The 12,661-nt window shown below is 37.3% G+C and overlaps 1 protein-coding gene across 1 annotated transcript in view; it reads left to right on the plus strand.

The window, feature by feature from the left end:
- Window positions 1-4,545: 4,545 nt before the first annotated feature.
- LOC121492529 (coiled-coil domain-containing protein 170-like) overlaps window positions 4,546-12,661 on the plus strand; it is a 44,819-nt gene continuing 36,703 nt past the window's right edge. The window contains exon 1 of the mRNA XM_041757795.1: window positions 4,546-4,623. Within this exon, the coding sequence (XP_041613729.1) occupies window positions 4,546-4,623 (78 nt within the window). The remainder of the gene's footprint in view (window positions 4,624-12,661) is intronic.

Consider the following 12,661-nt stretch of genomic DNA (forward strand, 5'->3'; position numbering starts at 1 on the left):
TGTCATACTTAGAAAATTATAAAATGTATACACACAGATTAGATAATAAAACAAGTACCTATGAGCCTGATTCCTAGTTTCATAGAACATTGTCAGCACCTTAGATACTTCCTGTGTGCCCCTTCCCAACTGAATCCCTTTGTTTCTACCTAAAATTCAAAATAGTAGATATGTATTTAATTTTTTTTAATTAAAAAAAATTTTAAGTAGGTTCCATGCTGGGCCTGGAGCCCAATCTAGGATTTGAATCACAACTGTTAGATAAAGACCTGAGCTGAGAGCAAGAGTTAGATGCTTAACTGGCTGAACCATTCATGTGCCCCAAAATAGTAGATGTTTTGAATTTTGTGTTAATCATTCCTTGTTTCTCTTCCTAGTCTAATCACCCACATATGTACCCTTAATTAATATTATTTTTATCCATTTTGAAAATTTATTTAAATGAAGTTATACTAGTTTTATTCTTTTGTTACTTTTTTTCTTTTGTAAGATTGGTGTTGATATATGTGCAGTTATCAATAATTTTCATCATTGTGTAGTATTTTATTGTATGACTATACCACAGGTTATTTATCTACTAAACTCTTATTTGACATATGGGTTTTCCGTTTTTTGCTTTTTCAAATAATGTTGATAATCTTTGCTTTTAACTGGAAAGTTTAGTCCATTTACATTTAATGATACTACTATTTGGATATATTTCTATCATCACATTATGCATAATACATTGTCCCATTATTTTTGCAGTTCCTTTTCCCTCCTCTTATTGTGCCAAAAACTGATTATGTTTTTGCTTTGTTGTTTGTATTTTTTTATTCCATTTTTCCTTCTCTTCTAGTTTAAAAGTTATATGCTATATGAATACTGTTTTAGTGGTTATATTAACTATTCTATCATATGTAATTAACAAAGTTAAATAACATTTTCATGTAACTCCTGGGAAAGCTGAAGATTTTATAGTGCTTTAAACTATTTTTTGGGATGCCTGGGCAGCTCAGAAGTTGAGTGTCTGCCTTTGGCTCAGGGCATGATCCCAGGTCCAGGGATTGAGTCCCACTTGGGGCTCCCTGCGAGGAGCCTGCTTCTCTCTCTGCCTATGTCTCTGCCTCTCTCTCTGCGTCTCTTATGAATAAATAAACAAATCTTTAAAAACATATACTTTTCTCCTCTCAATATATATACAATTTTTTGTCTTGCTTTTATTCTATTCTTTATTTTCAACCCTATAAATCAGATTTTTAAAACAAACTCTTATGTAAATATACCCACATATTTACAATTATTTTTTGTTCACTTCTCTTGCTCATATTTCAGACTTCATAAGTTAGTTTTCTATGTGAAATCTATCCTTTAGAATTTTCTTAAATGAGGGAATATTAGTAAATTCAGTTTTTCTTTGTCTAAAATCTCTTTATTTTATCCCATTTTAAAACGTAATTTCACTCAGTATAAAATTTCTAGCTGGCAGTTATATCCTTCATTTGAAGAAATACTACCATTTTATGCACTATTAAAAATTTTTTAAATGTTACCAGCTAAACTATTCACAGTATGAAACGGCACCAACTTTAAGATGCACCCCAGTTAGGGGCACCCAGATGACTCAGTTTGTTAAGCATCCGACTCATGATTCAGCTCAGGTCATAATCTCAGGGTTATGAGATTGAGCCCCATGTTGGGCTTTATGCTCAGCAGGGAGTCTGCTTGGGATTCTCTCTCTCCCTCTGCCCTTCCCCCAACTCACATTCTCTCTCTCTCTTTTTCTCAAATAAATAAGTCTTTTTTTTTTTTTTAAAGGAGCTCTTCTTTATTTATTATTTATTTATTTATTTATGATAGTCACAGAGAGAGAGAGGCAGGCTCCATGCACCGGGAGCCCGACGTGGGATTCGATCCTGGGTCTCCAGGATCGCGCCCTGAGCCAAAGGCAGGCACTAAGCCGCTGCGCCACCCAGGGATCCCTAAATAAGTCTTCAAAAAAAGATGCACACCCATTGCAGAAATGTGAAAAGTTTGTCTCCGAATCAGTGAAGGATGATATATTTTTTTAGTGCATTATAGCTATAATTTTGCTTTTTGTAGCTTTTGAATTGTTGAAATGTCTCTCAGCAGTCCAACAGCTATTTTTTTGTCATTATCTGTCCTTTCTATTATCTGCTTTTTAGATATTTCCTTGATGGTCTGCAATTTCATTTTTTTAAAGACTTTTTTTATTTATTCATTTGAGACAAAGATATATATGTGTGTGTGTATATATATATACATACATATATATGCATATATATATATATATATATATATATATATATAGAGAGAGAGAGAGAGAGAGAGAGAGAGGGTTGGGGGGAGATAGAGCATGAGCAGGGGGAGAGGCAGAGGGAGAAGCAGGCTCCCCGCTGAACCAGAAGCCTGATAGGGGGCTCAATCTCAGGGCCTGGAGATCATGACCTGAGCTGAAGACAGATGCTCAACCATCTGAACCATGCAGATGCCCCTGCAATTTCATTTTCAGTGTATAGGTAAGGAATTCTTTTTATTTACTCTTCTTGGGATTTGCTAGACCACTTTGATATCTTTCAACAATTCTGTAAAATTCTTAGACATTATGTCTTTAAATATTGCCTCTTCCCATTCTCTAATTTATAAACTTCTTGGACTCCAAATAGACATATGATAGACCAACTCATATTCTCTGTGTCTTTGAACTCTCTTTTATCTCTACCATTTATTTTTTCATTTATTTTTTCCTATATGCTGTCCTCTTGATAATTCCTTCATATAATTTCACTCATTCTTCACCTAGGTCTAATCTGCTCTTTAATGTGTCCATTCAGTTTTTGAATTAAAGTTATTATACTTTTCATTTTTAGAAAGCTTACCTGGTTGTTTTTCCCAACATGTTTATTCTTTTTTTTTTTTTTTTAATTTATTCTTGAGAGACAGAAAGAGAGAGAGGCAGAGACACAGGCAGAGGGAGAAGCAGGCTCCATGCAAGGAGACTGACATGGGACTCTATCCTGGCTGAAGGCAGCGCCAAACTACTGTGCCACCGGGGCTGCCCCCAACATGTTTATTCTTTATGGTGTTGTGACTTACTTATATTTTCAAAATTCTCTTTTATTCTTGATTTTTTTATTACACATTTTTTAAAATTTATTTTTATTTTATTTTATTTTTTTGAGAGGAAGAGAGTGCACAAGCAGGGCAGGTAAAGGGCAGGGAGAAGAGAGAAAGAATCTTAAGCAGGCTTCATGCTCAGCACAGAGTCCAATGGGAGGCTTGATCTTATGACCCTAAGATCATGATCTGAGCTGAAATCAAAAGTTGGATGCTTAATCAACTGAGCCACCCAGGTGCCCCAAAGTTATTATTTTTGAGTAATCTCTACACCCAATCTGGGACTTGAACTTATAGCAGCAAGATCAATAGTTGCACACTCCACCAACTGAGCCAGCCAGGTGCCACTCTTAAAACTTTTTAAATAGTTTAATACAGGGATCCCTGGGTGGCGCAGTGGTTTGGCGCCTGCCTTTGGCCCAGGGCGCGATCCTGGAGACCCGGGATCGAATCCCACATCAGGCTCCCGGTGCATGGAGCCTGCTTCTCCCTCCACCTGTGTCTCTGCCTCTCTCTCTCTCTCTGTGACTATCATAAATAAATAAAAAAAAATTAAAAAAAAAATTAAAAAAAAATAGTTTAATACAATTATTTTGTATCCTCTTGTGAAATTCTGTTTCCTAGTATCTTTGTAAGCATAAAATTCTAAAACCTGATAACTTTAGAAAAATACATTTTGTTCCTTTAGTGCATTAAGCACCATGTGATATGTTTATGCACTTTTCAGAGATTTATGTTAATACATTTTTCTTGGTTTTATTTGAATCATATAAACTTTTTTGTAACAAAATTATACTAATTATAGTTACACTTTGCACACCCCTTTAACTATAGGAAGAAATACTGTATTATGGATAAATATGCTCCAACTTTTACTCTCAATATAGGTGTGGAAGAAAGATGAAATTGATGTTGATTTACTGAAATCAGATTTTAAAAAATTAATTTGTATAATATAATGCATAGGAATTTATTTGTAACCAAAAAATAAAACAAATACTGATAAATCTCTCATCCGTGGCCTTCTAATATTTCAAGTCTCTATAAAGTTTTTTATTGGATGTGAATTAAAATGTCCACAGATACCTTCTATGTGTTTTCTTGATTCCTGTACTCTTAGAAATTATATTTATTTAGATGTGGTACATTTAAGATGTTATAAATTGTCAGGTAGCAATTTTTAAAAAGATGTAAAGTCTTTTAGGTGTCAGCATGTTACTCATCATTTTCCTGAGACCTATTGCATTTGTTACCATAGTACCTCAAATATTTTAAAGTTGTATTCTTCTTAAAGCTACTTATTTGAGTTTCTGTGGGTTAGAACATTGGTTTTGATCAATAGGGAACATGTTTAGCTAATTAATTTGCAATTTCTCTTTGTAGGCTTCTTTTGATACACATGTTGTAGTTCCCACCAAGAACCCAACGATGTACAAAAGGGCAGCTGACCCAGTCCGTCCTGACCTTACTGGTTTGCTGGTGAAAAACAAAAATCTTCTAGCTGAGGTATATGGATTATCTGAAAATAAAAAATGCCAAGGGAAATTATATCTTCTGTAAAAGTAGGGAGAGACACATTCTGATAAGGGGCTCAAAGTGTTATCTTAATTCAGTTTTGCTTTTTTTTTCTCAATATTGAACTGTCTTGTCATTGAGGAGCACAAATTTAGACTCAAATTTGTCTTTTGCCAGGTAAATCCTTTTGAAGATCACATGTAGTTAAGTGCTTTTGAATTGACTGGTAAATATCATAGTGTTAAAATAGTGCTTAGGGGGCAGCCCCGGTGGCCCAGCGGTTTAGTGCCGCCTTCAGCCCAGGGTGTGATCCTGGAGACCCAGGATCAAATCCCGCGTTGGGTTCCCTGCATGGAGCCTGCTTCTCTCCCTCTGCCTGTGTCTCTGCCTCTCTCTCTCTGTCTGTCATGAATAAATAAATAAAATCTTAAAAAAAAAAATAGTGCTTCGGAACTGCCATGCTCAAAATTTATATAAAAATAATAATCGATTATATGTTTTAAGCATTTTTTAATAGAAAGGTTGAGTTCCTATTTAAAACATAGCACCAAATATCAAATATCCATTAGTCTTATATAATACTTGATGAAACATCTGAATAACAACAGATGAAAAAGAAAGAAAGCACATTTGTAGGAAATGCCTTGACTTTTCCCTTAACACCTAGTGATGAACTAGAGAGTATTTTGGTTTGGTTTTTTTTTTAAGCTTATTAATTTGTTTATTTATTAATTGATGTAATCTCAACACCCAGTGTGGGTGGCTCAAGCTCATGACTCCAAGATCAAGAGTCACATACTACTCTTCCAACTGAGCCAGCCAGGTGCCCCTGTAGGAATTCTTTAGTTGAGCTCAAATGCCCTCAGGTCATGTGTTACAAGAGATAGTCTTATGGATAACCATGATTGAATCCCAAAGCCCACTATCACTATTAAAGGTATTATGATGTGGCTGTTTATGCCTGCATTGTCTCTATAGTTACTTGTGAGTAAAATGTTCTGAATGCTGATGTTGTGGGACACTGACTAGCCTTTTGTATAAGTAGCTATCAATGGCGTGTGTATGAGTTTGCTAGGGCTGCTATAACTAAGTACCACAGACTGTGGCTTAAATAATAGAAATTTTTCTCATAGTTATGCAGGCTAAAAGTCCAAGACAAGGTATCAGCAGGGTTAGTTTCTTCTACTACTTCTTCTCTTTCTCCTCTTTTTCTTTCTCCCAGATTTATTGCATATAATTGACATATAACATTATGTACGTTTGAGGTGATTTTTTATACATATTTTTTGTTTTGATATATTTTGTTTTTTTTATTTTTATTATTTTTATTTTTTTTATTTTTTATTTTTTTTATTTATGATAGTCACAGAGAGAGAGAGAGAGAGGCAGAGACACAGGCGGAGGAAGAAGCAGGCTCCATGCACTGGGAGCCTGATGTGGGATTCGATCCGGGGTCTCCAGGATCACGCCCTGGGCCAAAGGCAGGCGCCAAACCGCTGCGCCACCAAGGGATCCCTGTTTTGATATATTTTGTAAAATAATGACCACAATAAGGTTAAATAATACTTCCATTACCTCACATGATGATTCTCTCTCTCTCTGTGTGTGTGTGTGTGTGTGTGTGTGTGTGTGTGTGTGTGTTGAGAAGGTTGGTTTCTTTTGAGGCCTCTTTTCTTGGCTTATATATTCCATCTATACTCTGTGTCTTTACATGGTCTTCCCTCTGTAACTATGTCCAAATTTCCTCCTGTTATAAGAATATCAGTCATAGGATTATGGCCCACCCTAAAGATCTCATTTTAACTTAATTACCTCTTTAAAGACCCTGCCCTTGGGGTACCTGGGTGGCTCAGTCAGTCAAACAGCTGCCTCTTGATTTTAGCTCAGGTCATGATCTCAGGGTCCTGGGATTGAGCCCTGCATTAGGCTCTGTGCTCCGCAGGGAGTCTGCTTGAGGATTCTCTCTCCCTCTCCATCTGCCCCTCCCTGGGCTCATGCACACACATGTTTTCTCTCTCTCTCTCTCTCAATAAATCTTAAAAAAAAAAAAAAAAAAAGTCCTTGTCCTAAAATATAATATTCTGAGTTACTGGGTGTTAGTTAGCACTTAAACATGTGAATTTTGAGAGGACAAAACAGCCAACAACAGTGGCCTTATTCCTTGGGGCCTCTTTTCTGTTATCTCATCTATCAATAGCCTGACACCAGGTTTCATTTAAATATATAGATAGATATAGAGGAGTGCCTGGCTTACTCAGTTGGTTAAGCATCTGACTCTTGATTTTGGCTCAGGTCATTATCTTAGGGTCCTGAGATGGAGCCCTGAGTCAGGCTCCACACTAGGCATGGAACCAGCTTGAGATTCTCTTTCTCTCTGTCAACCCACCCCCTCCTTCACATGTGCTTTTTCTCTCAAAATAGAAAAATATATATCTATAGATAAGTAGATAAATACATATTTCTTTCACTTTTATTTATCCTAATATTTTCCTCCTTTAGCATAGAGAGATGAATAGACCTTAAATTTAAGTGGAGTTTGTATAAGTACAATCCATTTTCTAATACTGGAGAGATTCTTAATCTTTCCTCCCCCTCCCCCCAGAAAAATTTAATACCAATACCTGAAAACTGAAGCATTAATTCTTCTTGTCCACAGTATAACTTACTACTAAATTTACTAAGTTTGAGATTTTTGATAATTCAGGTTTGGATTAGATTAAGGTTTATGTCTATGCCTGATTCATAAGCCTTTTAAGCCAAATTGTCAAAAAAGATCACAACCTTTAAACCTTGTCTAAAGAGAATATTTAAGTTATTTTCAAGAATTTCAAAGTACTTTTTATTTTTTTATACATTCTACTTTTTTAATATTATTATTTTTTATTTTTTAAAGATTTTATTTTATTTATTCATAGACACAGAGAGAGAGAGGCAGAGACACAGGCAGAGGGAGAAGCAGGCTCCACACAGGGAGCCCGATGTGGGACTCGATCCCGGGTCTCCAGGTTCAGACCCTGGGCTGAAGGCAGGTACTAAACCACTGAGTCACCTGGGCTGCCCCAAAGTACTTTTTAAAAGCGATTCTCTATGTGTACATAAATAATTTGGTAATTATAAATATTTTAATCTATTTATCAAAGAAGATATATGAAATGCTCTATAAGGTCTCATTGGATTTGTTGTTATATGGAAAATATATTAATAAAAGAGTCTAGTGATTTCAACAGAACACCTTCAGCATGAGTCATCTTTCTCTTTTCCAGTAACTTTATTTCTTTGTGGGACATAGATAAAGTGTTCAGTTGGTGATTGTGTTGTCTAGTTTAGGCACTATGATATTGAACTAAAGCTCTTGCATAGTGCTAGATAGGCTGCTGTCAGAATAAATAGGAGTTAAACAACTTGTAAAAAAAAATGTTACTGATATGTATAATAAGGCCTGGTATGTTAAAATAAATTTAAAGTGTTTTGCCAGTATTTTTACTTTGATTTTTTATGAAATTTTTATTTGTGAGGGCAATAGAATGGCATTGTGAGGGCATGTGTTTATGCAGATAAGATATTTTTCTTCCCTTAGTGTAGTCCTGGCAAATAGTAGAAACCGGGTAGATGGGCAGCCCGGGTAGCTCAGCGGTTTAGTGCCGCCTTCGGACCAGGTGTAATCCTGGAGTCTCGGGATTGAGTCCCACATCGGGCTCCCTGCGTGCCTGCTTCTCCCTCTGCCTGTGTGTGTGTGTGTCTCTCTCTCTGTGTCTCTCATGAATAAAGAAAGAAAAAGAAAGAAAGGAAAAGAAAGAAAGAAAGAAAGAAGAAGAAAGAAAGAAAGAAAGAAAGAAAGAAAGAAAGAAAGAAAGAAAAGAAAGAAAGAAAAGAAAAGAAAGAAACCGGGTAGATGCAGTCAACAATGGAGGGAGTGAATGGAGGCAATGTCACTTTTGCTGTTAAAGAAAAATTTATCAGAACCAATTATTATTAATTTTAATTGAAATTTTTATTAAAATAATTGAAGAAGCACTTGGAGTTTTAAGAAATAATTTAGAAAGATCCTTTATAACTTTGCTGAGTTTCTCCCATTGTTCAATTTTGCAAAACTATAATATAATAACCTGAATATTGACATTGATGCAACAAAGTCTACCAATCCACCATTCTTACTCAGATTTCCCCAATGTTACTTGTACACATTTGTGTGTTTGTATAGAGTTCTAAACAGTCAAGATACTGAACAGTTTGAACACTACAGAGATCTTTCCTGTTGCCATTTTATACCCACACCCACTTCCTTCCTACCCTCAACCCCTGGTAACCACTAATCTTTCCTGCATTCTAAAATGTTGTCATTTCAAAAATGTTTTATATGCAAAAAGCTAAACATAGAGTTATCATATGACCTTTAAAAGAAGAGTGATAGTATAGTATCTGATGTTACAACTGAGGACAGAACACATATCCTTTGCTTATATTCTTAGAACATTCTATTCATACCAATATTATTGTACTTGTTAAGGTATACTTTAATTATTTGTTTAATAATTGGTCTCCTGGGATCCCTGGGTGGCGCAGCGGTTTGGCGCCTGCCTTTGGCCCAGGGCGCGATCCTGGAGACCTGGGATCGAATCCCATGTCGGGCTCCCGGTGCGTGGAGCCTGCTTCTCCCTCTGCCTGTGTCTCTGCCTCTCTCTCTGTGTGTGTGTGTGTGACTATCATAAATAAATAAAAAAATAATAATAATAATAATTGGTCTCCCTCAGCTGGGAAATTTTTTGAGAGTTCTTAATCTTCTGGCACATGCCTGGAACATAGAAGATACTGAAGTCTTGTTAGTTAAATAAAGAATGGCTCAGGGGGAATCTCTGGGTGGCTCAGCGATTTAGCCCCAGGGCCTGATCCTGGAGACCTGGGATCGAGTCCCACATAGGGCTCACTGCATGGAGCCTGCTTCTCCCTCTGCCTGTGTCTCTGCCTCTCTCTGTGTGTGTCTCTCATGCATAAAAAAAATCTTAAAAAAAAAAAAAAAAAAAAGAATGGCTCAGAGAGGTGCTAGATGGGAAGTAGAAAGACCAAATAGGAGGTTTGTAGCAAACAGTGCATGAGGTGGACAATGTGTCCCTAAAACAAGATAAAGGCAGCAAGCAGCAGGATGGGAAGAGAGGGATACATATGGAAAACATACTAGAGGTAAAATGAGCAGACCTAGTAACTTGAGGGGAGGATTTAAGAAGGAGTTAATTAAAAAATGACGCTTATCTAATTAACATGTTTTTACAAAAATATAAATGAATTTTGAAATTTTCATTTTTAAACATTTGATCTTATTATTAAGAGGTATTTTCTATATGGATCTTTCATAGAATACTTAACCCATTATTTTAAATAAATAAATTTATAGTTAAATGAATACGTCTTAAAAGAGACTCTGATTTGCAATACACAGACGTAGGGATGAGGCAAATCACATATTTTGGGCTTGATCTTTTTTTTTAAGATCTTACTTATTTGAGAGAGAGAGCAGGAGCAGGGGAGAGGGGTAGAGGGAGAGGGAGAAACAGATTCTCTGCTGAGCAGGGAGCCCTATTCGGGATTTGATCCCAGGACCCTGGGATCATGATCTGAGCCAAAGACAGGCACTTAACTGACTGAGCCACTCAGATGCCAGCAAATCACATATTTTGAAAACAAGTAGAAACTGACAAATGAACACCTGGGGGAAAGAGTGGACATGCTCAAAAAATACCATAGGGGTGGGCAGCCCTGGTGGCGCAGTGGTTTAGCAGGGCCTGCAGCCCAGGGCATGATCCTGGAGACCCAGGATCACGTCGGGCTCCCTGCATGGGGCCTGCTTCTCCCTCTGCCTGTGTCTCTGCCTCTCTCTCTCTCTGTGTCTCTCATGAATAAATAGATAAAATCTTAAAAAACAAACAAACAAACAAAAAAACCATAGGGGCCTGTGGCTGGTTCAGTCAGTAGAATATACAGCTCTTCACTTCAGGGTCCTGAGTTCAAGCCCTACATTGGCCATGGAGCTTAGTTTTAAAAAATGCTATGAAAGAATAGCTCCTTTGTAATAGCTAACATGGGAGCAAAAAGTTTTACTTGTGTGAAAAGTAAGAAGGGGGAAAAATCTGACTCTAGTGTTTGTTTAGCACAAGTTAGAAAGATTTAAACCAATTTAATTATCAGTGATAGTGAGTTCTCTTAACTAATCACTCCCTTTTTCTAGGGAGAATTTATTAAATTTATTATTTCACTAATGGTTGCATTTTATTCTAAGAAATTTTAGTTTAATGATGCTGTAATTTTTTTTAGGAATTCCTGTCCTTACTACTTCAGACTGTAAAACTGATTCCTATTCAGAATTTTGCCAGAATGTCCCAAAAGCCCAACTTCATATTATAAACCATACTCCTCTATGGTAGGAAGGCTGTCGTGTCCTTTGAGAATTGCTTAAAGGTTAAGACCATAGAGCAGCTTTTAATAATGCATATTTTGGGGGAATGGAGCAGTATTTTATTTTATTTTACTTTTTAAAAGATTTCTATTTATTTATTCATGAGAGACACACAGAGAGAGAGGCAGAGACACAGGCAGAGGGAGAAGCAGGCTCCCCGCAGGGAGCCTGACCTGGGACTCGATCCAGGGTCTCCAGGATCAGGCCCTGGACTGAGGTGGTGCTAAACCACTGAGCCACTGGGGCTGCCCCTGGAGCAGTATTTTAAAAAGAAAATTGGTCTGTGCTGAAAATGGAATTAAAAAAGCAGTCTAAATGATGAAGTCAGTGCGATCCTGGAGATGGGGATGGCCCATCAAGTTTTCATTCAATTCCAGACTTTTCTTTACCCTGGGAAATTTTACCTCGCCTCCAAAATGTAAGCTGCATTTTAAAAACCCACACACTCATTTACATCTATTGTGGTCATTTAAAGAAAAAACCCCTGCAATATAGGATTTGTTACATCCAGTTTAGCACAGTTTCTTAATGTCAGCACAAGGAATACATCCATGCAAGAAAAAAAGAACCACCAAAAGAAAACTGGAGAGAAGTAATCAGGGAGGGAGAGAAAAAGAAATTTCATGAATGTCAAGGATCAGTCATGGATTCACTGCAGAAAGCAGAAACCACCCTAAGTATTTCAAGCTGAAAATGATTTAATGCAGAGAATTATGTATACAAAGTGATTGGAAGGTCTGGGTATGGGATTTGGGGCCAGAACTTGATGAATGAGTTTAAGGACACACCACCATGGATGAGATCCTGAAGTCAGGAAGTTGCTGCTACTTCGCCTGAGCCTTTTATTTAATTAAATTAATTAATTAATTAATTTATTTATTTAATTCATTTGAGAAAGAGAGAGAGATAAGGACAGAGGATGAGCAGAGGGTGGGGCCAGAGGAGACGCGAACTCCCCACTGAGTGAGGAGCCTGATGCAGGGGGATCCTGAAATCACAGTCCTGAAATCACAACCCCAGCCAAAGTCAGACACCTTAACCAACTAGCCATCCAGGCATCACCCGCTGAGTGTTTATTGCACAGACACAGCTGCCTCAACCTCCATAAAGCTGGTAGTTAAGTAATGGGATGTTCTTCTCTGGCCCCTTCCTTGACCTTGCTTATCAGCAGAATTAGCAGTGGGAAAATGGCCTTCTCTCTATTCTAAATTTCATGGGAATGCATCTCTTTAGTGCAGCTCAGTGTACATATAGCATGGCTCTCAAAGTGTAGTTCCACAGATCAACAACATTAACATCACCTGGGAACTTGGTATAAATACAAATTCTCAGGCCTCATGCCACACTAAAAACTCTGGATTTGGGCTATCAATCTGCTTTTTTTTTATTTTTTTATTTATGATAGTCACACACAGAGAGAGAGAGAGAGAGAGGCAGAGACACAGGCAGAGGGAGAAGCAGGCTCCATGCACCGGGAGCCCGACGTGGGATTCGATCCGGGGTCTCCAGGATTGCGCCCTGGGCCAAAGGCAGGCGCCAAACCGCTGCGCCACCCAAGGATCCCTCCCAATCTGCTTTTTA

This window comes from Vulpes lagopus, chromosome 6, assembly GCF_018345385.1.
Source record: "Vulpes lagopus strain Blue_001 chromosome 6, ASM1834538v1, whole genome shotgun sequence".
NCBI lineage: Eukaryota > Metazoa > Chordata > Mammalia > Carnivora > Canidae > Vulpes > Vulpes lagopus.